Here is a 27250-nt window from a genome sequence, read left to right on the forward strand (position 1 = left end):
GGTGCGCCTCACCATGGTTCAGGGCCATGAGCAAAGTAGAGAATTGGCAGCTGAATGATGGCCCAGTTTGTCTGGGGGAATGGGTATGTCAGGTTAGTAATGTTCTAGAGAATTCTCTCTGGGAAGTCAGATAAGTTCTGGAAATGGATGGTACAACTAGCACAACAGTGCGAATGTACCGAGTCGCTCAACTGCACCGAAAAATAGGCAGTTTCATGTTGTGTGTGTTTTACCTCATGCTTCTAGTTGGGCAAGTGAGATTGCCTATAACAATGGCTCTGGGGGCTGGAGTGAGAGTACAGTGGGTAGGGTATTTGCCTTGCACACGACCAATCAGGTTCCATACACAGCATCTCCTAAAATCCCCTGAGCCCTGCCAGGAATGATCCCTGAGCACAGAGCCAGGAGTGAAATGAGCACTACTGGCCCCCAAAACAAACAACAACCACAACAAAACTAGTGGTTTTTAACCTTTTTATGCCTTTGGACTAGTCCGTGAAACATCGGTTCAAACTACTGGCTCATAGCATTTTGTAACTGTAGACACACTAAGAACAGAATTTGTCTCCAAATCTACTGAACAGAAACATTTGCTATTGAAGAGTAATAGTTTCTATCCTTTAACTGTTATAGTTTTCTGCTTCACTGTTATAAGCAAATCATAGGAGCTAGAGAGCTAGTGCAGGAGGTAAGGCAGTTTTCATGGCTGCAGAAACTGATCCTAGTTCAAATCCCGGGCACCACATAGAGTCCTGAGCACCCCCAATTTCACTCCTGAGCAAGAGCCAGGAGTAGCCCCTGTGCCTCAGTACCACCATATGTGTCCCAGCCCTTCACGCCTACCCCATACCCCCACCTCCAAAAGCCAAATTGTATTACCTCAGCACTTTAGATAATCAGTGATCTTAAGGGATGGTGTAGTAGCTCAGTGACAGAATAGATGGTTCACATGTATGATTCTCAACACCAAAACCGTTACCTGCAAGGAGTCATCTCCTCTAAGAGGTACTTACTTAGTTGGTGCACACACTGCATGCTTATTTGTACTGTGCTGATGGGTAAATCTAAGTGTCATGTAATCTTGACTGAGCTATACCAAGAGCCAGCAGAATACATCGTGTCTTCTGAGGAGAGGCATGCTGGCATAGTACACAAACTAAAAATTAGTTTCATAGATTTATTTCCACCCCTCATTTTGCTCAGAAATACTACATCTGTATTTCCATTTGTCCTGGTGATCTTCATATTTGTTATGATCACTAAAATGAATCCACTTTCCTTCCTTTCTTCCTTTTAATTTATTTTAGTTTTGGTTTTTGGGCCATGCCTGGTGGTGTTGAGGGGCTATTCCTAGCTCAGGTGAGGCTCCTGGGCATGGTTGGGGAACCTTCTGTGATGCCAGGGAGTTAGACCAGCGTTGGCTGCATGTATGGCAAGTACCTTCCCTCCTGTCCTGCTCTCGTCCTCTTTTCCTTCTAAACCGGTTCTTCTTTTGTCCCCTTTGTGAAAAGAACACGCTTTCCATCTAGTTTTGGAGGACTGAAACTCTGGAATGGTTTTGGCTTATTTTTCTTTTTTTATGTATCTTGTGCAATTTCTCACAATAATTTTATATTTATAATATAAATTCTATGAAGAAAGGGACTGTGGCTGAAATATTTACTGAGGTGTTTTTAGTAATAAGTATTTAGCCCACTCTTAATCTAGATCTTTTTCAGTTTTTACCTAATTCGGTGTTTCTGTAACTTCAATGGCAAGCTGAGATAGTTTTTTTTGTTTGTTTGTTTTGTTTTTGGGGTGGGGGCTTATTTGGACTATACTTGGCAGTGTTCAGGTACCAAGCGGTGCTGGAGCTTGAACTCCCCTTTGAGGCATCTCCATGGCTCATGAGGTCTTCCTTCCTTCCTTCCTTCCTTCCTTCCTTCCTTCCTTCCTTCCTTCCTTCCTTCCTTCCTTCCTTCCTTCCTTCCTTCCTTCCTTCTTTCCTTCCTTCCTTCCTTCCTTCCTTCCCTCCCTCCCTCCCTCCCTCCCTCCCTCCTTCCTTCCTTCCTTCCTTCCTTCCTTCCTTCCTTCCTTCCTTCATGGGTAGCAGCGTTGCACTGTAGCACTGTTGTCCCATTGTTCATCGATTTGTTCGAGTGGGCACCAGTAACGTCTCCATTGTGAGACTTGTTGTTACTGTTTTTGGCATATTGAATATGCCACAGGTAGCTTGCCAGGCTCTGCCATGCGGGCTGGATACTCTCAGTAGCTTACTGGGCTCTCCGAGAGGGATGGAGGAATCAAACCTGGGTTGGCCGCATGTAAGGCAAACGCCCTACCCACTGTGCTATTGCTCCAGCCCATTAGGTGGGTAATATGCTAATATCATAGCAGGATTTGATGGAGGCACCTGTCACACAGGTGCATGAAAATGATGTCATCTTGCTTATGAATCATAAAAGAGACCCATGAAATAATTTTTTTAATTGAATCACCATGAGAAACACAGTTACAAAGTTGTTCACGGTCAGGTTTCAGTCATACAATGTCCCAACACTTGTCCCTTCACCAGTGTACATTTTCCACCACCAGCGTCCTTGGTTTCCCTCCTGCCTCTGCACCCCACATCCAGCCTGCTTCTGTGACAGGCACTTTTCTTTCTCTTGCTCATTCATTTTCTCTTTTTCCTTTTGGATGTTATGGCTTGCAACACAGGTACTGAAAGGTTATCATGTTTTTCTCTTTATCTACTTTTCGCACTCAATTCTTGTCTAGAGGTTTCATTTCTTGAGACAATAGCCTAAATTTTTGAGGATTTTCTTTTTCCTTTTTGTCACACCCAGTGATGCTCAGGAGTTATTCCTGCTTCTGCACTCAGGACTTACTCCTGGTGGTGCTCAGGGGACCTTATGGGATGTAAGGAATTGAACCCAGGTTGGCCACGTGCAAGGCAAATACCCTATCCACTGGACTATTGCTCTGGCCCCACAGCCTAAATTTTTTTTTTCTTTTTTTCTTTTTGGGTCACACCTGGCGATGCACAAGGGTTACTCCTGGGTCATACACTCAGAAATTACTCCTGGCAGTGCTCAGGGGACCATATGGGATGCTGGGAATCCAACCCGGGTTGCCCGAGTGCAAGGCAAACGCCCTACCCGCTGTGCTATCGCTCCAGCCCCAGCACAGCGTAAATTTTTGGCAGGTTAATTCTCGGTGAACTCAGACCAGAGATGGTGGAGTCTGACTGGAGGCATGACCGTGATTTTGGCATATGGAAGTGAGAGGCTGCCAGGGCTCTGTTCGGGTGGGCACTAGGCTGACCTGCCCCCATCTGGGGTGCCTCAGACATCTCAGCCATAAGGGGGCATCCGAATACTTTTGGTGGCTGGTTAATCTCCATGAAAAATTCTTACAAATCCTTTTGGGAATGAGTGATCTTTGCACTCGTCATGGAATTGTCTTTCTTCAGGCTCAGCTTAGATTATGCTGTTCTCTGGATGAGTGGCTTTCCCTTTCATCCCATTGATGTTGTACTTAGCATGTAGGTCAGGGTCTTCCGTGTGCCAAGCACTGCTGTAAGGGCAGAAGCTGCAGCAGTGAGCAGAGCCGGCCAAACTTCTGTGAGTGTGAGCTGATGTTCTAGTGGCAGAGGACGTGACAGATACTAGACAAATGAATAGATAAGAAATGTCCGGGATAAGGACTATGAAGAAAAATAGGGCAGGGCCAGGGCCCTGAGAGTCCTATTTTTGTTAGAGTGACCAGAGCTAGCTCCTCTAAGTAGCTGATCTGAAGGAAGTCGCCTGTGAGTGTATCTGAGGGAGGAGTGTTTCCGTGGGGGTAGTCTCCGCACACACCACTGAGGCAGGAGCAGATTTGTATATTGGGGAAACAGCAAGAAGCTGTTATGAGAGTGCGAAAGAGAAGAGTGGAAGGGTTTTTATTAAGTTATTTTTGGTTTTTTGGCTTATTCCTGACTTTATGCTCAAGGATCACTTCTGGCAGGCTTGGGGGCCCATATGGGTGCCAGGGACCAAACTTGGGTTGGCTGCAGGCAAGGCAAGTGCCCTACCCTGTACTATCACTTTAACCCCAATAGTTCTTTGACTTGGCTCGATAACATTTCGTAAATGAATGAATGGAAATGGACAGGAAGTACTCATTTATGAGGAAAGAATTGGGAGAGCACAAAAAGAAAGATGGGATTTTCCATAGCTCATGAGGAGAACACTACTTTCCACTTATACTCTGCCCTTCCGCTGAGAAGTTCAAGCTTATAGCCAGGACCAGAGAGAGCAATTATCACTTGTTTTTGAAGGAAATCTATTCTGCAGTAAATCTATTCGCAGTAAAGACAGGAGATTAGAAACTTGCCAGGGGACCAGGAAGTAGAGTGAAGCCACTCAGCTCTTTGTAGTTTTAAAAAGTGTTCCTCCCCACACCCTGTATGAATCAGCATGGTAGCTGGGCAGAGCCAGAGGGCAGTGGGACTGCAGTAGCAGCAGGTGGTAGCTGGTTTTCACTAGGATTAGGAGAAGGACTGCTGACTTAAGGAATCTCTGATTATTCTAAGATGCTCACGGAAATCCGTCCCTGCCATCTGTGAGATGAAGCGGGGGATGCTTAAGGATGTCCCATTGGGTTGACTTTTCGAGGACAGTCAGCTGTGTTCTTCATATTCAAGGTCCTCCAACCTTGGCCCGTCTCTCCCTTTCTCCCCTAGGTTTCTGACTTCTGGCCATCTCTTATGTCCTCTGTTCGCCAGCAGCTGAGTCCTACCTGGGTGTCACAGCTCCCTCTTGTATTTTCTCAAGCAGGGAAGAAGTAACCAAATACTCCCTCCTTTTGCGCCTAACGCACTTGACATTTGTGTCTGTTCGACCTTGTCCTGTGGTCAGTCTCTTTGCCAACCTGTGTGCTTCTATTTGACAGACTCCAGGTGTTTTCAGGCTTCTGCCCTATCTTGTCACAATGTGTATGCAGTTCTGTTTGAGAAAGCCATCTCTCTGAAGACAGTTTGCTCAGATCCCCTCATTGGCATTAAATCTCTCCCTCTTCCATTGTACTTTGACCCTTTTGCACTCACTCTTTCCATTGTAGCAGGACCATCAGCACTGCCAGGAGACTTCTTCCTGCTACTCTTAAAACTGAACAGAGCATAAATGTGTTTGAATGTTTTTCCCTTCCTCTGGATGTTGAACCCCTGAAACATGTGACCCATCTAAGATATAGCACAGTCTTGGCATGTTTCAAGTGCTCCATAGTGCTTGCTTTACAGGGCCCTGAGATTATGTTTGAGATGTTCCTTCAGTCAGCATTTTATTAAAGCACATTTAATTGTGCGTGATGCTCTACTGGCTGCATGAAGGGCGGTGCTCTGAGTGGGAGTGAGCCCCTGTCTTTGGCATTTAACTGTCAGTAAGGAAATGGGTACCTGTCAATTATAAGACAAGGCACAGTGTGATAAATTCTGCAACTGCAAAGGTATCACCAGAGGACTAAAGGAATACCAAAGGGATGACATTTCTAGTTCAGAGTGTTTGCGACAGTTTCATGAGAGTATGTGATTGGTGCTTTACAGGAAGAATAGAACTTGAGCAAGAACTGTGGAAAGAGGCATTCCAGTTCTCCAAGGATTGAACTTGGGTCAGGCATGCACAAGGCAAACACTTTACCCACTCTAGCTCCTAGATAGAATGCGTTAAAATTATGTTATCAGTGTCCCAGATTGAACCCAGTGGGTTTTATTATACTTAACTCTGCTTCCCATCCGTATGAGTTTGTAGGACTCATTTTGATTTATAGTAGGCTGGATGAACATCTTTCCACTCCAGATTCTGGACTGCTGGACTGGAGAACCAGCTTTCAAGAAGAAAACACACCATCTCTCCTTTTCTTTCTGTTATTATGTTGTAAACACTCCAACAAGGCAACTGTAGTGTGACCTGTTTACTTTCCTGTTCAACTGGGAGTCAAGCCCTCTACAAATTGTTACGATAATTTACCATCTTTTTCTTCTACCAGCTGAATCTTCACATTAGAGAGTAAGAGTAACACTCCTAATACTTCCCTGCCTTTAAGTTTTACTTTATTTATTTTTGCTGATTTGTGCTTTTAAGTTCTGGGTCAAGGACCTTACCTTCCTCTAGGTCTCCATGAGTCCTTAGCCACTCTACCTTCACATCTGGGACAACAAGCCTAGTTGCCACTTGCTGCTGCTCAGCCCCTTGTCACTCTGCCCTTGAAGCTTCTAACTCCACTGGCTCTGGCTTCTCTCCACTGGTCTCTGTTGGTCTTTGTTGTCATTTTCTTTTCACAATCACTCAGCTCTGCCTGTCTGCTTATGCACCACCTATCTGTCTGCCTCCTATGCTTATATAAAATACCCATTCTATATAAAATACCCATTCCCATCCTGACTGGCTATAACCCTGTAAGGGATGTTTAAAATGACTGACCATTCAGGAGGCCAGAGCAGTAGTACAGTGGGCTCAGGAGCTTGCCTTATATACAGCCTACCTGGCTTCCATCCCCAGCATCCCATATGGTCCCCTGTGCGAGGCCAGAAGTAATTCCTTAGTCCAGAGCAAGGTATAATCCCTGAGCACAGCCAGGTGTGGCCCCCCAAAAACAAAATAAATAAATTAAAATAAAGTGACCATTCGGTTGTCTTGATTATCCAGCATCCCCTCCATTTAGCCAGTAGCATATTTGTTACCATCAGTGATCCTGCATCAACTCATCATTATCTCCAAAGCCCACAGTTTACTTTTTGTCACTTTTGTTTGGTGCTATGGATTGAATCCAGGGCCTCATCCATGCAGAGCTCGCGCTCTACCTACCACCTAGTCACTTCTGTTGTTTTGGTGCTTATATGTTCTATGTTTTTGTTCTTTTTTTCTTTTTGGGTCACACCTGGCCATGCACAGGAGTTACTCCTGGCTCTGAACTCAGGAATCACTCCTGGTGGTGCTCAGGGGACCATATGGGATGCTGGGAATCGAACCCCGGTCAGCCGCGTGCAAGGCAAATGCCCTCCCCGCTGTGCTGTTGCTTTAACCCCTGTTCTATGGTTTTTGACAAATGACCATTATAGGATCAGAGTAGTTCTACTCCCCTACTCCTGGCTCTGTGCTCAGGAGTCACTCCTGAAGTTGCTCAAGGACCAAATGTGTTGCAGGGGATCAAAATTAACCCCTGGTGGTTAACTGGTGTTGCTCAGGGGACCATATGGAATGCCAAGGATTGAACCTGGGTCGGCTGTGTGCAAGACAAACACCTTACCCATAAGGTGTGATTTATCTTTAATTCCACAAAATGCAAACAGTTGTTAATAATTCAGCAAAGTTTGTGAGAAAAACAGAGAAAGTTAGCTGTGATTGTGGGCCTTGAGAGAAGGGTGTCTTAGCTGCTTAAATATCTCAACATCTTTCTAGAGAATGCATTTACCTCCCTCTTCATAACATTTGTTCCTGTGACTCTAAAGCATGTATTTCCATAACGAGGCAGACAGTCAGTATTTTTGGCTTTGAAGCATTTTGGGCTGTCATAGCTGCTCACTTTAGACATTGTATGGAAGAGCCTGTATTTCAGTAGTATTCATATGGACCCTGAAGCCTGTAGTTAATGCAGTTTCCACATGTCATGAAGTATTATTAGTTGCCTTTGGAGATTTTCTACTATTTGAAAGTATAGAATCTACAGCTTTGCTTTTGGATTGTATATGAAGAAGAGGCAGGTCAAATTTTTCCCCACAAAGCTTATACAAACTATAAGCTTTGCTGACCTCTTTCTGAAGGTCTTAAAAGTGATATCTGTAAGTTACATATTTTATATAAATAAAAATGAGCTAATTTGATAGGATGGAGAAATAGTACAGTGGGAAAGACACTTGCTTTGCACGCAGCCAACTTGGGTTCAATTCCTGACACCCACATGCTTCCCTGAGCCCACAAGGACTAATTTCTGACTGTGGAGCTAGGAGAATCCCGTGAGCACCATCAGGTGTGCTCCAAACCCTGTGCCTCAACCAAAAAAGACCTAATTTGAGACACTTACTTGACAAGCATTTCCATAGCACTTTATATTAGCACACACGTAGCCTTACAGATGTTTGCTAATTTTAATCTGTAGCCTGGCAAGCTACCTGTGGCGTATTTGATATGCCAAAAACAGTAACCAGTCTCACAATAGTGACGTTACTGGTGCCCGCTTGAGCAAATCGATGAGCAACGGGATGACAGTGACAGTGATCCTGGAGATAGTGCTATTTACCCCATTTTGTAGATGCATAAATTGAGAAACAGATTAAGTAACTAGTTCAAGGTCATATAACTAGTAAGCAGCAATTAATTTAGCTCCAGAATACTGGTTCTTATCAACCATAATGTCTATCATATTATTAAAAAATTTGTAATTACTGATTTATAAAGGAGTTTTAGTGCTGAAAATGTGTTAGAGGACTCATCATACCTTGCATGACTCACCCCCACCCTGCTTCTAGCAGCCCCAACAGGTATGGCTCCAACGCAGCAGTCTTTTTTTTTTTTTTTTTTTTTTTTTTTTTTTTTGTGGAGAAGAGCTTGGGCAACATGTGGCTATACTCAGGGGCCACTCCTTTTTTGGGGGGTGGTGGGGAGGAGCTGAGGGAGACTGGAGAACCACACGCATCGATGCTCATGGGTTATTCCTGGCTCTGTGCTCAGGAATTAATCCTGATGGTGCTGGGGCGGGGGCAGGGTGGTTCTTACAGTGTGGAATGCCAGGGCTTGAACTCAGGTCGGCCATGTGCAAGGCAAATGCCCTATCCATTGTACTAACTCTCCTCCATCAGGAGACACAGGTTTGATCCCTAGTACTGCATGGTCTCTTGAGCACCACCTGGAGCATCCCCAAGCACTGAACTGGGAGTAGCTCCCAGCACCATTGCTGTGTCTCAAAAGCAAAGAAAATTATTTTCTTAAACTTTATTTGGGGATAAAAAAAACTTTATTTGGAGTGGGGGTTGGGACACACCTGCTCTGGGCTCAAGGGTCACTCTTCGAATGTTCAGGGAACCCTGTTAAGTCCTGGGGATCGAACCAGGGTGAACACATGGAAGGCAAGTACCCTGTACTACATCTCTGTCCCCTCCAGCACCCATCTTTTTCCCCCCCATAATAATCCATATCTACTTTGACTCTATTTTTGACTTTGACCCTATTTTGACTTTGACTCTATTTTTGATCCTATTCTTGTACACCAGCTTCATAGCCTTTGTGGTACAACTTTATACCTCAGTAAGATTAAGAATTAGTATTGTGGGGCTGGAGCAATAGCACAGCGGGTAGGGTGTTTGCCTTGCACGCGGCCGACCTGGGTTCAATTCCCAGCATCCCATATGGTCCCCTGAGCACTGCCAGGAGTAATTCCTGAGTGCAGAGCCAGGAGTAACCCCTGTGCATCGCCGGGTGTGACCCAAAAGGCCAAAAAAAAAAAAAAAGAATTAGTATTGATCATGTCATATATTTTCAACGTCTCTTTATAAACATTTATAAAGTTAAAAGCTTAACTTTAAACTCACCATCTCAAAGGTATTCTATCAAAGGGATTGGGCACTTTACTGGTCACTTACTGTTCTATTTATGCTCATTGTGAGCTCCTTGGAGGTTAACTATGAAAATGTTTTGACAGTGCCAAGATGTTTTCCATCAGAGAAAAATCTAGTCTGGGTGTGTCTTTTGCTTTCTTTGGAAGCACCCATCTCAGATTACTCCTAGCTCAGATTTTGCCCCTCTGCTTTGCTTGCTTGAGTAAGCAGCTGTTGGAATCTTGAGCCCCACCTGCCTGTGTTAGGGAACAGAATTTGTGTTGCAATGCTTCACTGTCCCTTTTGAGCCAAAGACAACACTAGGGAAGGACCAGGAATGGAAAATTTCCCATTTTCCTAGGAAGCTGTGTATGTATCTGTGCTTCCATGTGTATTCAGGTGAATCAGATCAGGTGGATGATGAGATGCTAAGAACTTCCGGTTCCTTTTGCTTAGTTATAGTCTCCACTAACCAGGAGGAAACTCAGAGTCTCTTGTCTAGGGTTCCACTGTGAATGGATTCCCATACCAGACTGGTGCCTGTGAACAGTCTCAAATGATAGTGTCTTATTGGTGAGAAACATAAGCTGTCTCCCTGTCTCCCTGTGACTTACAGAGTTGCCCCGTCCATATGATAGCTTTCCTAGGATTTGAAGACAATTAGTGTCTCCCTTATTTGATTTTTTTCCCCAAATCAGCTCTGCTTTGTACTCGGAACATGTATCTTCCACATCCTTCGCCATCTTGATCTCTCTCTTCTAGATGAATTTTGTTTGCCCAGTTCACTGAATAGAAAGCTGTAAGTTTGCTCTCATATCCCTGTTTAGCTGAGCGTTGTTTTAGGGTGGGAGTTGGGGGTGAGGGGATGAGAGTGGGGCGCTCTTAAGCACTGCTTGGGGGCTTGAGTGTGTTCTGGCAGTTCAGGACCCAACATTGCTGGGGGCCTCCAGGGCTACACTGGAAGTGTGGGGGCTTAGGGGCATGCAGTAGCCGGGATTGAACTCGGGACTTCATGCATGACAGTCATGTGCCCTGGCCTTTTGTGCTGACTCCCCAGCCCATAACAGAGCTTTACAGAAAATTCAGTTCATGCCCATGAAGTTTGTTCCTTTTCCTTCTGTTTCTTTTCTCAGCGAAAAGTGCATTACAGTTTTACATAGCAAACTGAACTTATCATTAAACCTTTGTTCCCTCCCATTAAGATAATAATAGGAGGGAGAAGAGATATTGGCAAATGAGAGGTCAGTAGAATGTTGGGGTGGGGAAGTATGTGTAATGGGATTATTGGGCTTAAAGGAACTGAAAGCTCCTGCTTGGGGGAGAAACTAAGAAGAAAGAGGATTTGTAATGCAGAACACTGGAGTGCTCCAGAATGAGAGAAACCAAATGCTGAAAACAGGAAGATAATTAAAAGTCTGTGTGAAAGCTATTAGATGCCTTTCCTTATTCTCTCAAGGAGTCTTAGTCTTGGTGAGCTAGATACTGTGAGCTAGATACTGTGAGCTCAGGCATACCAACCCTTGGAGAGGGAATGGACAATGGAGCAAGATTGAAAATAAGGGCTTTAAACAGAATTCAAATTAGTGAATGGTCAGACCACCTTCCACTCACCCAGTTTTCTGGCTGTTTTGATGCAGACATTTCCCTGTGAGATCGTGGAAGATCCTTCTCTGAGAATTAGCTGCAGAGAAAAAGTTCTGTACTTTTTCTAGGTGTACTCCATAAAATGGAAGTTTCTTGCCCAATGTGAAGTCCACAAGTTGGCAAACCTAGCCCTCATATAAAGAATAATTCAAATGGGGCAGAATAAACTTGGGAATAGTAAAAGCAGAGAGAAGGAAAAATTTAACCATTATATCTCGAGACGTGTGTTAGAACATTGCATTCATGGAAGGGGACTGAGAGTTTTGTTGTTGTTTTGACTTTTTGGGTCATACACATGATGCTCAGGGATTATTCCTGGCTCTGCACTCAGGAATTACTACTGGTGGTGCTCAGTTGACCATATGACATGGTCCACCTGGGTCAGTCATGTGCAAGGCAAACGCCTTACCCACTGTACTATCACTATGGCCCCAATTTTTTTTAATTGTTTTGGGGACCACACATGGTGGTGCTTGGAAGTCATATGGTGCTGAGGATGGAACCCAGGGCCTTACATGTGCCAGGTATGTGCTCTACCACTTCAGCCACATCCCTGGCACCCAAGATTTGCTTTCTCTAAAAGAGGAACCTTTAGAGACTCAATGGATTAATGTGGCTCAATCTCTGTGTTTCGTCTCTGGTACCTTTGCTGGGTATAGCCTTGGGAGCCTCCCAAGCATTCCTTAGACACTGGAGACCCACTGGTGATTCTGTCCAGGGACTGTTGCAAGGGCCTGAAGATATGATGCTGTTCGAGCCCTGTGGTGCCCAGATTATCTGAGCCACCTGGGGATGCTCAGGAGCCTCTCAAGCCACAGTCCATGGCACTCAGGGGCTCTAGGACTGCAGCAGGTGACACTTTGGAGGCTGTGTGGTGCTGGGGGCTAAAACCAGGTCTGGGGCATGTGAAGATGTGCCCTAGCTGCTGTCCTATCTGCTGGGATACCCCACGCCCCACCACCAAATTTTTCTAAAGAAAATCTTCAAAAAATAGGAAAGGTTATTTATAGACATTGTGGTGACTATATTGTAATGTATTCTCATATCACATCAATATGTTATATCATTGAGACTAATATAGTATTATCTTTCAGTCAAAAGTAAGAAAGAATTGTGAAGGTGAAGGTTTTTTACATTATTTATTTATTTGCTTTTGTTTTTGTTTTTTGATTCTCACTTTATTTATTCATTTTATTTATTTATTTTGCTTTTGGGTCACACCTGGCAATGCACAGGGATTCCTCCTGGCTTTGCACTCAGGAATTACTCCTGGCGGTGCTCAGGGGACCATATGGGATGCTGGGAATTGAACCCGGGTCAGCCACGTGCAAGGCAAATGCCCTACCCGCTGTACTGCTCTACGATCCTCCAGCCCTGTTTTTGTTTTTTGGTGGCCACACCCGACTGTGCTCAGGGTTTACTCAGGGGACCATGTGGGCTACTGGGGATCAAACCCTGATGGGCCATATACATAACGAGTGCCTTATCCACTATACTATCTCAGGGGCCCCAAAACCTGACTGCTTTTATCACTTGAGCCAGTAACGGGACAGGGAGACAGTTTTCAAAGCTCAGAGTTGAGCATCAGGTCGTGAGATGTTCTGACTTGGCACTGTGTGAGGGAAAGAAACTGTTTTGTGGAAATATTTATATGTCTTGGAGCTATAAATGGCAAAGCTTGTAAAAGAGAATGTCCTTTTGGCAGAGAGTTGGAAAGCACTTTCTAGAGCTCCTCGGGTTACTGCTGTGTCTGTGAGGTTTGATACAAATTGATGAAAGTCTCCTGCAAGCCTGGGGCTGAGCCTGAGGGGCGCACAACACAGACCTCCCACACCCACAGCCTCCCTCTCCCTGTTGGCTGCTTCCAGGACCTTTTCCTAAGGGGGGACTCTGGCCCCTGTTGGCTACCTTAGTCTGATTGGTACCCAGTCATTTCCCAACATTTGGACCTGTTCTGTCCTTGATCCTCACATGAGCCCCCTCTGCAAGTCTAGTCTTGTCTTCATTCCTTCCTGCTACTATATACTTACTCTTCTTGAGGAACCTTCCAGTAGGTGCTCCAGGGCTCTCAGTATTTCTTCCACCTGTCTTCTGATAAAACTGGAGTTGGGATGCCCTTAAAGGAATCAGGTGTTTCTAGAGGGGGTGTAGTGAAAACTGAAAGCTGTAAGTGTAAGTAAAAATGATACTGGGATCATTGGTGGAGGAGAATGGGCACTGGTGGAGGGATGGGTAAACTATCACTGTATGAGTGAAATACAAACACAAAAGTTCATAAGTTTGTAACTCGACATCACAGTGCTTCTCTAATTTTTTTTAAATAATGATGGCTTGGTGCCTCCAGTCGCCAAATATTGTCAGCCATTTCAGTGCTACTGTAACTGAGCTTACTGAAGTTAACTGCTTCAAGGTTTCCTGTGTCTCAGCTGTCCTCTACTAGGATACCTTCCAGATGGTCCAGGGGCTAAGTGGTGGAAGGGAGCAGGTTGGGATTTTATGTTTATATTCTTCAGTATCTTTCCTTTTTTTTCCCACTTTGCCTACAGATCGGGGACCACAAATTCAGTGCTCACCGGATCGTCTTAGCAGCCTCAATCCCATACTTCCATGCTATGTTTACAAATGACATGATGGAGTGCAAGCAGGATGAGATTGTAATGCAAGGAATGGACCCAAGGTACAAAATTCTTTCACTGGGATTTTACCAGCTGCTTTCCAGGTACAGCATCAGCCTGTGCTCGGTGCTGTCTGTCTCTGGGCCTGCGGCAGGACCAGTGTCTCACACAGCTCTTGGACACAGTAGGCAAGTAATAAACAAGTCAAAATTGCAGCTGGACAGACTGGAGAGACTGTCTAGCTGTCTTACTTTGCACATGGCTGACCCAGATTTGATCCCTGCCACCACATACGGTCCTCTGAGATCTGCCAGGAATGATCCCTGAGAACAAAGCCAGGAGTAAGCCCTGAAGCCCTGAGCACAGCCAGACGTGGCTCCCCCAAAAAACAAAACAAAAATGAAAAACCAGGTGCTGGAGCGATAGCACAGCAGGTAAGGCGTTTACCTTGCATGCGGCTGACCCGGGTTTGATTCCCAGCATCCCATATGGTCCCCTGAGCACCACCAGGAGTGATTCCTGAGTGCATGAGCCAGGGGTAACCCCTGTGCATCGCCAGGTGTGACCCAGAAAGCAAAAAAAAAAGAAAAAGAAAAAGAAAAACCAGACCAGATCTGGAGACCTGAGACAGTTAAGGAGTTCCGTGTGGGTTTGCTGTTGTTTTTTTTGTTTGTTTTGTTTGCTTTGTTTTTAGTATTGGGGCCATACCCAGCAGGGCTCAGGGCTTACTTTGGGCCTAAGTACTGTGTTCCGGGATCACGCCTGGCAGGATCAGGGAACTTTATGGGATACTAGGAGTCGAACCTAGGTTATCCATGTGCAAGGCAAACACCCTCATCACTGTATCATCACGTTAGCCCCAAAATGAGAAGTTTTGATGCTATTTTTACTACTGTTAGAGTAATACACTTAATAGGAACTGGAGCCCAACTTGACTTCTTTAAACTAAGAATGGATTTGAAGGTGATGGTGTGTAATTCTGTACAATTTCTGGGCTAGCCATTTTATTTTATTTTTATTTATTTATTTATTTTGCTTTTTGGGTCACACCTGGCGATGCACAGGGGTTACTTCTGGCTCTGCACTCAGGAATTACCCCTGGCCATGCTCAGGGGACCATATGGGATGCTGGGATTTGAACCCGGGTCGGCCGAGTGCAAGGCAAACGCCCTACCCGCTGTGCTATCTCTCCAGCCCCTGGGCTAGCCATTTTAATTGACAAACTTATTTTCAAGTAAGTATCTTAATTTATCACCCTTCTCATTCTAGAATAGTGTTGCCCTTTTGGATCTGCTACAATGATGGAGATATTCTCTCTGTACTGTACAAAATGGTAGGAATTAGCTACATGTAACTATTGAGTACTTGAAATGTAGCTACTAGGACTAAAGTCTAAGGACTATTAATTTTAATTTAATTTAGATAATCTAATGTTACTATGTGGACAAGATAAGTGCCAAATACATTGTTATTTGAATGATGGGAAAATTTGAGTCCAGAGAGATGAAACCCCTGGATATTCCATTTAAGCATCTTTTAGTGTCCAGAAAACCCCTCCAAACAAAGAATCGTTAGCCCAAAATGTCATTAATGACAAGGTTGAAAATTCTACTCTAGTTGGATTTTAGGTCATGATACAGAACAAGATCTCTGAAGTCACATCAGTTAGGCACTGATTTTTAATTATCTTCTCACCTAGAGTCACTACCAGATCCTCTTCATGGAAATGCTTTCCTGATTCTCTATGATGACAATATAACCATACTCCCTAGTATGACATTTTGAATATTGAAAGGAAAAAGACTTGTTTATTTGACTTAAATGTTTTTTGCTACAAGCCTGTGAACTGAGGTTGTGTGTTTATAATCGAAGCTGTAGCCAGGGTGCCACTGCTCACCTCCTTTGTGCCTGGCATTTTTCTGGGTGTGGGAATGCAGTAGTAATCAGGACACACAGGCTGACTCAGGGCAGTGTTATTCTTGGGGGAGGAGAGATAATAAAGAGGCCAGTGACTCTGAAACATCACCCAGTGATCTGTCACGTGTTACTTACCTTCATAATTTCATAATGGTGAAAACTGAGGGGAAGAACTGAAGAGACTGTTGACCGCCCCCCCCCCCCCCGCCATCTGGGCCATTGGAGGTGATCAGCTCACAGAGAGGAGTCTGTGTCCATTGTGATTATGTCCAGTCTTTGTCCACTACAAGGTGGACATTCCAGGTCAGCTCCCTGTGAGGAGAGCCACAGGGGCTGGCTTCCGGGGACAGCTGCACCCTCTCTTCTCTGAAGTTTCAGGAGCCACACTGATCACCATGCACAGTCTGGGTGCTTCACTGAATGGCGACCAGCTGAGCCCCTGAGATGTTTGCTGCAGTGGGCACTGGGTCATGACAAGTGTGAAGACAGAAGGCACCTCTTCTCCTAGGGCCAGCTTTCTAATAGTGGCGATCTGGCAGAGAAGAAACCCACGCATAGTAGAGCGGGGAAGAGAGAGTCCCATGTGGAAACTAGAGCAGAGTAGAGGCGAGTGGCTGATGGTGGAGGGCCCTTCAACTTCAGAGTGATGAGAGAAGGCTGCAGCAAAGAGGTTTCATTTGAGCCAAGACATTAATGAAAGTGAGAGAGTGAGATGTCTTGGAGAGCAGTTCTTCACGCAGAGCGGGCAGCCAGTGCTCAGGCCCTAAGGGGAGAGCGCATTCAGTATTTTGGAATGGAATGAAGTGGCCTAAGAGCAGGAGGTAATGGTATCACTCAGAGTCAGGCTGCTTCCAAGCCCATAGATAGTATATAATCCGCCCCCCACCACCACCCCTGGCCACACCCAGCAATGCTCAGAGGTTGCTCCTGGCTCTGCACTCAGGAATTACTCCTTGTGGTGCCTGATGGACCATATGGGATGCTGGGGATTGAACCCAGATCAGCTGCAAACAAGGCAAGCCCCTACCTGCTACACTGTCTCTGCCCTGATTTTTTTCTTACTGTAAATTGGAAGCCAAGAAAAACAATGGAAATAATGTTCTGGAAATTTATCCCAAGAAAATAATAAAAAATATTACTTATGATGGCAGTTAAACAGTAATAGCTGTTATCGCTCCTCAGATAAAAAACATAGGGGCTAGAGAGAGAGTTTGGCAAGCTGGAGTTCTTGCCTTACATACTGGAGGCCCTAGTTGGATCTCCAGCCCCAAAGCACTGACCTGGGTATGGTCAAAAGAGAAAAAGAAAAAAACTATGGCAAGTTTACAAGTTGAAATGCTACATAGCAGCCACTGAAAGTGATAACTATGAAGACAATAGAGCTATATGGGAAGGGGCATGTTAAGTTTTATGTGATCGTATCTATATAGTTGATGCATTCAGGTTTATAGGGATTAAAAGTTAGCCTAGCAAAATGACCAACATTCACTCATTCAGTGATTGCTTTCTCCTTTTAGAATTTTCTGTAATAAAGTTACTTGGGTATTCAGTTGACCAAATGGAATGAGTCTGTGACTATGGGGAAGTCATTATTCCACCCACATATATTCTCCAAAAAGCATGAATGAGTCTTTAAAGTAGAGCCCACCCATTCCCCAGGCAGTAAAGTCAGCTCACTTAGAGCCTTAGTCTCCTGTGAGTTCAAACCCAACTCTGAAGAGCATCTTTCCTTTTTCTCCTAGTGCCCTGGAGGCTCTGATCAACTTTGCCTACAATGGCCACCTTGCCATTGACCAGCAGAATGTCCAGTCATTGCTGATGGGTGCAAGCTTCCTGCAGCTACAGAGCATCAAAGACGCCTGCTGCACATTCCTCCGAGAACGGTGAGGCGGTGTGGTGTGTGATGAGAGGTCCTGACCAGTGGTGGCAAGGGTGATCTGCTGCTAGCTTGCTACGTCTCTGGACCATTTTGAGTTTTAGAAAGGAAGTGAGCTGGGAAGGATACTCGATGGAAATGACCTTTCTTGAAATCCAGTATTGTGCCCAGTTCTTTGGGATGAACCTTTAAAAAAACATGATTTGCTGGTCTCTGTCTAAACCCTTCCTTGACCTGATATGTATCTTTTGATCTCTTTCCAGTCTGACCAGACCCTAATTTGGCTGACTTCTGAAACAAACCCCTCTGTTGAGTGCTTCCTAACTATTCTGTAGTCATCTTTGTTTAGATCTTAACTCTCTCCTTGAATTTGTTGACCTCCGTTTTTCTTCAGCTCTCTTAGAAGCCACCTAAAACTTACCCTCTGGAATTCTGTGTCTGTTTCAAACGCTTGGTAGAACATTGTATGCTCTGTCAGAGAACCATGGATATGACTTCTACCATTCTAGTATTCACCACTGAACTGTGATGACCGAGCAAATAAGACTCTTTCTCCATCTCAAGTAGCACAACTTGTAGTAATAAGGCAGAAGCCATCTTTTAATCACGTTAGAGGTTCAGGATGAGTAGTAGGTCTAGGCTCCCCGTGAGAGGGAGAAATCAGACTAGCATCCCTCTGTCCATGGTGCCCTCCGATGCTTAGCCTCTCTCTGGTCACAAGACACCTGACCTAAAAACCAGCCAGCATTCTTCCTGCCTCAGATGTGCCCTCCTAAGCCTCATCCCCTCTGAGATCTGACCTCCTTGTCTCCCATTCCTACTCCACCAGTCTCATCCACTCAGCAGCTCTGGAGCCCGCCTGCCACTTCCTGCCTATGTGGTGGTTGTGGACATCTCCGAGTGCTGCTGTGTGTGCACCCAGTTGTAATAGCAGTGGTGGTGGTAGTATCTCCACATGGTTCATCCTCTGCTGAGCACAGTGAGCAGTTCCATGGTGATGTGGGTTTGTGGGTGGAGGCCATGCAGTGAGGGCACATGCATCTGTAGAGCCAGGTTTGACCCTGCCGCTAGAGGGTGCCTGTGGAGTTGAGGCGCAGGACACTCACCATCTCTCCTATTTAGAGTTGAGCTTCTTTGTTTTGTTTTGTTTGGGGGCCATACCTGGTGATGGTCAGGGGCTACTCCTGGCTTTATACTCAATAATTACTCCTATCCGTGCACAGGAGACCAGATCTGGGATACTGGGAATCAAACCTGGGTCGGTCGTGTGCTAGGCAAATATCTTATCCCACTGTACTATCACTCAGGTCTCATATTTGAGCTTCTTAAAGACACAGACTGAACTTCATCTCTGTCTGTGACTGTTACCATAAAACTTGGAGAGAGAAATTTAGCAGGCGTTATGAACTGGATGTAGTTAGCCACTCCTACCACCGGGACAACAGCTCCACCTAGGGGCTTTTAATGTTATCACTGATGACCTGGATCCAGGCTGACCTAAAAGAGATTTTTGGGGGCTGGAGCCTAGTTTAGGGTTTGCCTTGCATGCAGCCGACCCGTGTTTGATTACCAGCATCCCATATGGTATCCTAAGCACCTCCAAGAGTTATTTCTGAGTACAAAGCCAGGAATAACCTCTGAGCATCATCAGGTGTGACCCAAAAAGCAAATAAAAAGGTGATTTTCAGATATAGACAGTTCTTATTTTAGGAAAAGGTACTGAAGCCAAAAGTCTGATTTTTGAGTCAGTCTTTGATGTTTTCTTCATTCAGTTCAGCGGTACTGAAGCCAAAAGTCTGATTTTTGAGTCAGTCTTTGATGTTTTCTTCATTCAGTTCGGCATAACTCCTTCAGAAGCTTAAGTCCATATCCTGTTCCTATCTTTATTCCCTGCCAGAGACTTGTATTATTCGTGTTTCCCTCTTAAAAAGCTATCATAACTGCTTCTGTTCTCCTCCTTGAACCTGGCTACAAAGTACGATGGATTCTCCCACTTCCCATCTTATAGGCCCTTGAAAAGACAAGAACGAGGGCCCTTTCGTCTCAAGGTTCAATTACTGATGTCCCGAGAGAAATCACTGTGACAGATAGTGGAAAAGACTTAGTACCCCGGAGAAGCTGGGGCCCTATTATCACTCTTAGAGTAGTGCTGCTGAGGTAGCTCTGCTAGAGCTCCAACCTGCTGATTTCCCCCCTAGCACCCATGCCTAGAAGGATGCCGAGTGCTGTGAAGATCCCTGCCGAGTGCCAGGGACCCAGCTAAGGGCCTTGCACATCCCAAACTGTGCCACTTGAATTATAAACTCTGGACTTTGTTTTTCTTTGCAGTTGGGGTTGATTTTTTTTTCCAGGACCCTTTTCCCAGCAGTCTTCAGGTATATGAGCCTTTTCGTTTTCAGGTGGATGCTAGAACAGTCTCTCTTCCAGAAAGGCTTCTCTCCCTGGCATGCACTAGACCTGGGTTCAGCCCCTGGCACTGTGGGGAAAACAAATTCTCACAAAGCAATTGTCAAAACTGTTCTCTTCGGTAATAGCAAATGATATCCTAATTTACTTAATTCAAGGAACTGCCTTAATTCAGCTTAATTTAAATTACTTAATTTGAGTAGCAATTCAAATCGCAGTGTACTTCCAGTAACAGCTTCCCACTCCTGATAAAGCACTCTGTATTATATGGCCTCCATGCTCAACAGTTTGCAGGGAAGGAGACTATAGAGTAGTTAATGAAAATTCTGTCTCGCTTTATTATTTGAGTTTATTTCCCTGATGTCCCTTCTACCCCTTTCCTTCTGTTCTCTCTACTCCTCCTGCACCTCCAGATGCCTCACTAACACTCTCTCCCCAGTCCCATCCTACTGGATGTGAAAGCCTTGTTTTGAGCATTCAGGGTGTGTTTTGTTTTGCTTTTTGAGCTACATCTAGAAGTATACAGGAGTTACTCCTGGCTCTGAACTCAGGAATAACTCCTGGTGGTACTCAGGGGACCATGTAAGATGCCAGGTTTGAACTTCGGTTGGCCACATGCAAGGCAAGTCCCCTACATGCTGTACTATGGCTCTGGCCCCAGGGTGTTTTTTTTTTTTTATGTTCAACATTATGCTAAACCAAGTCTAAAGACAGGCAACGATCAGGTACAGAAATGCTGAAGTGAGAGGGATTTCCCCCCTATTTTTCTTCTTTTTTCCCCCATGGTATTTTCATCCCTTTTTTTTTTTTTTTGGTAGTGAGGGGCACACCTGGCAGTCCTCAGGGCATATTCTGGCTCTGCTCTCGGGGATCACTCCTTGTGGGCCTGAACGATATAGGATGCCAGGGATCAAACCCAGGTCAGCCACATGCAAGGCAAATGCCCTACCTGCTATCCTATCACTCTGGCCCCAGAATTTTCTGTCTTTTTCTTGATATCAGAGTAGCAGGGATAAGTGAAACACATGAGGCATTCAGAGAAAGTTTGTCCTGTCTACCACAAAGTATACAATGCTTTTACAAGTCTTGTTCATTCATAGTAAATGCTCCAGGAGGGAGGTGTAATTTGACAAATGACTCAGCTAACCTTCAGACCAATGATTGCTTCTGGCCATGCTGCCACCTTGGTGTTGTTCAGTGTCCACGTTTCCTTGGTCTTTGGAAATCTATGTAGATTTCCACAGCAGTGGGCAGAGCCCGTTGAGGCTGGAATGAAGCAACATCTGTGAAGAATCAAGACCAGTGTAAAACTAGGCTGCAGAAATGCTTTGCTCTTTCAGTCCCTGGGTCTGCTGCCACAGGACAGTGGTGAATCTTGATCACTTAGTACAACTCATGCCCATAACCTTAAATTAACATGGCAGAAAGAGAGAAAGCATTCTAAATGAGAAGTAAACCTGGGCAGCTTTAATATGGTAAATACTACCTCTGTCCACAGATGATCAGTCAGAATGAGAACAGGCTCATCCCTCTCACTCAATTTCCAGAGCCATGTTGGGCTCATTTGGAATTTTCTCAGATGCCATATTAGTAAGAGCCACAAGGAACGTTGAAATAGCACCTTCTTACCAGATGCCACCCTGGGTGCTTTTCCCTCCATTCTTTAATAATGGTCACAGCACTAGTTGGTGGGTAGCTGCTTTCAGCTGTAGGCACATGACCAGGATTTTCACATGGTTTTCCTGATCCTGCTGAGTGCAGGGCAGCCTTGGGCCCGTAGGAGTATCTGCACAAATGACTTGGGTTCAATCTCAGTAGACCACTGAAAGGATGTGAGCATGTTTTCTGGGTTTTTGTTGTTCTTATTGTTAGTTTTTTTGCTTTGTTTCTTGTTTGGGATCCACATTAAGTGTTGCTCAGGGGTTACTCCTAACTCTGCACTCAGGAATTAACTCCTGGTGATACTCTTGGATTGAATCTAGTTTGGCCGCATGCAAGACAAATATCCTACCTGCCGGACTGTTGCTCCAGCCCCACATTTTCCAGTTTTTCTGAGCCTCTGTTTTCCAGCTAAAATAAAAGCAATGACTACTTTATAGCATTGCTAAAAAGAAATCAGTGAATGTGTATAAAAAGTACTTGACTCACTAATAATAGTATTGACGGTTAGGCCCATAGAGCCTCATTCTGATTTAAAAAAAAAAGAAGAAGAAGGGGGCTCTTTGTTTTGTCCTGTTCTGCCTTTTCTCATCTAGTGCCAGCACATCTCTAAAACACAAGTGGTGATGGTCAGAATGAGCAGATTTGACTGCCTTGGGCACCTGGCCACCAGTGTGCCTTGAATGTTGGCAAAGTGGATATTGTTGCCATCAGTGGCATTGCCCTCGGTGATCACTTTATGAATGGTCAGTGGTGCTAAATTTGGTCTCAGCAACAAGGTGGTGCATGTCTAAGAGCAAATGCCACCACGGCCACTGCTGCAGCAACAACACAGGAAAAAGGACCTGCAGCTGCTGGGGCATCCATTCCCCATCACCTAACATGTTGAGAATCCCCTGAGACAGTTTGCATCCAAGACCCCCTGAAGAAGGGGAGGGACTCGGAGAGCCCTGCTTTGTCTTGTACTGTGTGTAATGTATCCTGAGACGCTTGGGGTTGCTGGGGAGTGGGGAGGTTGTTTTAATTTTTAGTTACAGAAATAAGCATTAAGGGTTCTGATGTTGGAGAGCTCCCTGCTCATAGTTTGAGTTCTCACTCTACAACTCAGCACTGCCCGCTCGGTGTCCAGAAGTGACTCTCAAGTGAAATTTCAGCGGCTGGCTATGGCGGTGGCTCAGTGGGCAAGCACTTGCTTTGCATATGTGAGGCCCAAGGTTCGATCCCCACCACCACTCAAAATTATATTTATTTATTTATTTAGTTGTTGTTGTTGTTGTTGTTGTTGTTTTTTGGGTCACACCTGGCGATGCACAGGGGTTACTCCTGGCTCCGCACTCAGGAATTACTCCTGGCGGTGCTCAGGGGACCATATGGGATGCTGGGATTTGAACCTGGGTTGGCCGCGTGCAAGGCAAACGCCCTACCCGCTGTGCTATCACTCCAGCCCCCACCACTCAAAATTTTAAAAGATAAATAATGTTAGAAGCTGAAGGAGAGCAAACGGGTTTTCCTGTTTTCTCTCGATTGCTGCTTCCCAGGACTTGCCAAGTAGCACATTGTACCTTAATGCATGGAGCACTGGGCCCAAGTGACTAGAACCTTTGAGAAGAATCTGCTGTATTTTATACCTTTACAAGTTGAGTTCCAAAGAGTGCACTAATGCCACACAGGTTCATCAAAGCTGAGGACAAAGCTTAGTGTTTTGTTTTGTTTTGTTTTTCCCTCCTTCCAGTTCTCTGTCTACTCAGAATCACCTGATAGTTCAACTATTCAAAATTTCTTTTTTCCCCTAACTTTTCTCTTTTCATCTTTTTTTTTTTAAATGCCAAAAGGCTTCACCCCAAAAACTGCCTAGGTGTTCGCCAGTTTGCGGAGACAATGATGTGTGCTGTGCTGTATGACGCGGCCAACAGCTTCATCCACCAGCACTTTGTGGAGGTGTCCATGTCGGAAGAGTTCCTGGCGCTGCCCTTGGAAGACGTGCTTGAGCTGGTGTCTCGGGATGAGCTGAACGTCAGATCAGAGGAGCAGGTCTGTCGAGCCCAGGGGTGGGCAGCGGGCAACCCAGTGTCAGTTGCTCCTTCCGATCTTCTCTTTCTGTTGTGTTTTCACAAGTAAAGCTCATGACCTGTGTGCCCCTGTTTGTTATGGGTTTGCTTATGAAAAACAATTTTCATGAAAATTTGTTTAACTTGGGAGGGGCTTCCCATGCTCCAGGACTACTCCTGACTCTCTGGGGGACCAGCTGGTGCCGGGATCAAACCCAGGCCTTGTGCATGCAAAGCTCCCACTCCACCCCACTGAGCATGCTCTAAGTCAACTATTCAGTTATTTTTATTCCCTCAGCATCCCTCATAATTGGATGTTAGGATTTTTGCCTTTTACCTATTGGTAGAAACAATGCTGCCATGTTTATTTTTATTTCCAAATAAATACAGAAAACTTTCCTGACAGTCTTATTCTGAGAGCCACCAGAGCACTGGGGCCGTGGGGGTGGGGATGGGCATTTAAAAAGGAAAATCCAGGGGCTGGAGTGATAGCACAGCGGGTAGGGCGTTTGCCTTGCACGCGGCCGACCCGGGTTCGAATCCCAGCATCCCATATGGTCCCCTGAGCACCGCCAGGGGTGATTCCTGAGTGCATGAGCCAGGAATGACCCCTGTGCATCGCCAGGTGTGACCCAAAAAGCAAAAAAAAAAAAAAAAAAAAAGGAAAATCCAGAGAAGATTGACTTTAAGGTGGAGAGAAATGATACGGTGGGAATTGTCTAGAGGAGAGTGGGGAAGAAGTGGCAGTGCAGGAGGAAGGGAAGAGTAGTTGCTGAATGCACAGGGGCACATATTTGACGGGAGCAAAGGCTGTCCAAACCTGCCAGCCTCGAGAGGGAGAGCTTGGTGCAGGGAGGGGCGGGGTGGGAGACCCCACAGGTACTGTTTCCTCAACTTAGAGTGAGGATAAGAAAATGGTGTTGGGAGAACCACAAGAAGAGGTGTGAGCAATTCTTCTCGGAGAGGAGGGAGTGAATGGACAAAGCTAGGGAGAGGAAGGAGCAGGCAGGGATGTAGGTATCAGTGTCAGACTGCTCGCATTTTTCTGCCTCCACACGGTGTGGTGGAGGTGCAGAGTGGAGGTGAGTTGGTTTAAAGAGCTAGGCTTGGGCGGGTTAGAGATGGGATTCAGGGGAGGGGATTAAGGGAGCCAGGAGCATGGCTTGTGGACCCCTCAAGGCACCCATGCAGGAGGAGAGGTGAGGAACCAGGCCTGAGATATGGCGGGGGCCTGGGAGAGGAACTGGGGTAGGGTGTAGGGCAGCTGTCAGAGGTTATTACTATTTAGTTATTACTGTTTAGCTAATGATCTAAAGTACCTCTTTATTTACTTAGGTTTGGCGGCCACACCCAGCCATGCTCTGGCTACTCCCAGGGCTGAGCTGGGGTGGAGTGGGTGGGGATTTTGCTCCTGGCTGGGCTGAGGGGAAGGAACCTTGCAGTGCAGACATTGAGCCTGGGGCCTCCACGCGCACAGGTGGGGGCTCTAGTCCTTTGAGCCTGAATTACCCCATGGCAAAGAAGCTTGTGCAAGGGCCTCTGAGGATAAGGAAGATGACTTCCCGAGGTGTTCAGAAAAGCCTAAATGAGTCTGTAGGGTGTTGGTAGCAGGAGAGAAGGGAAGGATCACCCTTTTTCATTTAGTTTTGGAAAGGGGGTCCCCACAGTGTTTTGGAGTTCAAGGTCACCCAGCAGGACTCCCGCTCAGTGGTGCTGGCCCTCCGGGGCTATACCCAGCTGTGGCCGTGTGGTGCAGACTCAGCAGGCATATGTTCTGCCATTCTAGCAGCATCCCTGGCCCTCAGGGCCATCCATTTTGCTTAACCAAAGTGTGCTTTGAGTTGTTCTGAAGATGGTGAGTCGTGCCACCTGGAGCAGGTGCTGGCAAGGGGCATTGTGAGGGGTCTTGCGAGGGGCGGAGAAAGTTTGGCTCTGGAAACACCACTATCGATAGGCAGCAGCTTCAGGGGGCCGCGAAGTCTAACCAAAGGCCGTGGCCAAGCCGATACTCGAAATTCAGAGTCCTGGTCTATCCTGAAACTGCTTCGGCAGGAAGAGCCCTGAGCTCCAGGAGAAGAATCCTTGAGCCCCAGTAACCCTGGGCGTAGTCGCAGGGGCCCTGTGACATGAGAAAAGGGGCTCATTTTGAGAGCAAAGCCTTGTGCTTTGTTTCTCTACCTGGGGCGTCTCGCATTCACTGCAGTGATAAAGAGAGATGTCCTGTGGCTGGAGCCGTTAGTGAAGGAGCCTTGGTGGACATGGACTGGGAGCCAGGCCTTAAAGGAGTGGGAAGTAGAGAGAGAGAGAGAGTCCGTCGGGGAGGAGGGGAAAGGAGCACCAGGACAGAACTTAAACAGACAGTTGCTGTGCAGAAAGGAAGAAGGAACCACTGGTGAGTTCTCATTAGGAAGCCAGGAGAACTAAGAAGCTGTGAAGAAATGACCTCACCTCTCTCCAGGTGGGTCCGGAGACCTGACTGAATGGAATAGCTGGGGAAATGGAGAGAAGACAGCAAATTCAGGAGACACGGGGGAGGAAAATTCATAAGTCCAAGGAACTCTCTCAGTGTAGGGTGTCAATGTGCTGAGATGGTGGGTTTGGGGATGTGCAGCCTTTGGGTTGCAGGAATTGCTCCCAGAGCTTTTGCTCTTGATCACGGCAGGTCTTTGAAGCTGCTTTGGCCTGGGTTCGATATGACCGGGACCAAAGAGGGCCCTGCCTTCCGGAGCTGCTTTCCAATATCCGCCTGCCCCTCTGCCGGCCGCAGTTCCTGGCTGACCGAGTACAACAGGAGGACTTGGTGCGTTGCTGCCACAAATGCAGGTGAGTGAATGTGAAGTCAATGGGCCCCCTTGGGTGGCTTATGTGAGGCGGGGAGGAGAGAGAGGGCCACTTTCTCCCAATCTGCACCTGGTACCCGAGACCCAGCTGGGAAGACTAGGACTGGTAAAGTCTGAAATTGATGTCTGTGGGCCCCACAGGTGACTTATGTGAAGCGGGGAGGAGAGAGATGTCACTTTCTCCTCATCCGCCTCTGCCATCTGGGACCCAGGGTTACTGGGTTCTTTCTTGTCTTGCCTCGCAGAAAGGAATTTCAGGGGTAGACAAGCAATGAAGTAAATAGATTTTATTTGGAGGGTTTTTGAGGGGGAGAGAGAGTGAGAGAGAGAGGAAGGGAGGGAAAGTGAGAGTGTGTAAGTGAGAAAGAGAACTTCGGCTTCTCAAAAAGGTGGAGGAGCTCCTGCACACACCCCAGCATTGGATATAAAGCATAAAAGTACACATCTCAAGAGGGGAGATTTGGGTACCACATGTGCTCAGCCACATGGGCACAAGCAGCACATGAGCTCAGGTAGAATATGCATTCCCTTCCTTTGCTCAACTGGCTTTTATAGGGTTTTTCCAAACCACCCCCATGCGGGGCTTTCTAGCTAGATAAGAGTCTGTTGCAAGGGTTTTTTCCAAGGAGGTAGAGTTGGGAGTGGTCTTCTTTGAAACTCCTTTTCTTTTTTTTTTTTTTTTTTTTTTTGCTTCT

General features: G+C 46.0%; 1 protein-coding gene and 1 non-coding gene across 4 annotated transcripts in view; one reads left to right on the forward strand and one right to left on the reverse strand.

Annotated features, from left to right (window-relative positions):
• The window catches only part of KLHL18 (kelch like family member 18), a 49595-nt gene that overhangs the window by 7203 nt on the left and 15142 nt on the right, over positions 1–27250 (forward strand). For all 3 annotated transcript variants that reach the window (XM_055134896.1, XM_004614506.2, XM_055134897.1), the window contains exons 2-5: positions 13741–13871; positions 17469–17609; positions 23500–23698; positions 26378–26538. In XM_055134896.1, coding sequence (XP_054990871.1) covers positions 13741–13871; positions 17469–17609; positions 23500–23698; positions 26378–26538 — 632 coding nt within the window. The remainder of the gene's footprint in view (positions 1–13740; positions 13872–17468; positions 17610–23499; positions 23699–26377; positions 26539–27250) is intronic.
• Positions 2344–2447, reverse strand: LOC129404737 (small nucleolar RNA U13). The gene has a single exon (XR_008630094.1). It is a non-coding gene; the product is annotated as a small nucleolar RNA U13 (small nucleolar RNA).

This window comes from Sorex araneus, chromosome 4 (genome assembly GCF_027595985.1).
Source record: "Sorex araneus isolate mSorAra2 chromosome 4, mSorAra2.pri, whole genome shotgun sequence".
In the NCBI taxonomy this organism is placed as follows: Eukaryota; Metazoa; Chordata; class Mammalia; order Eulipotyphla; family Soricidae; genus Sorex; species Sorex araneus.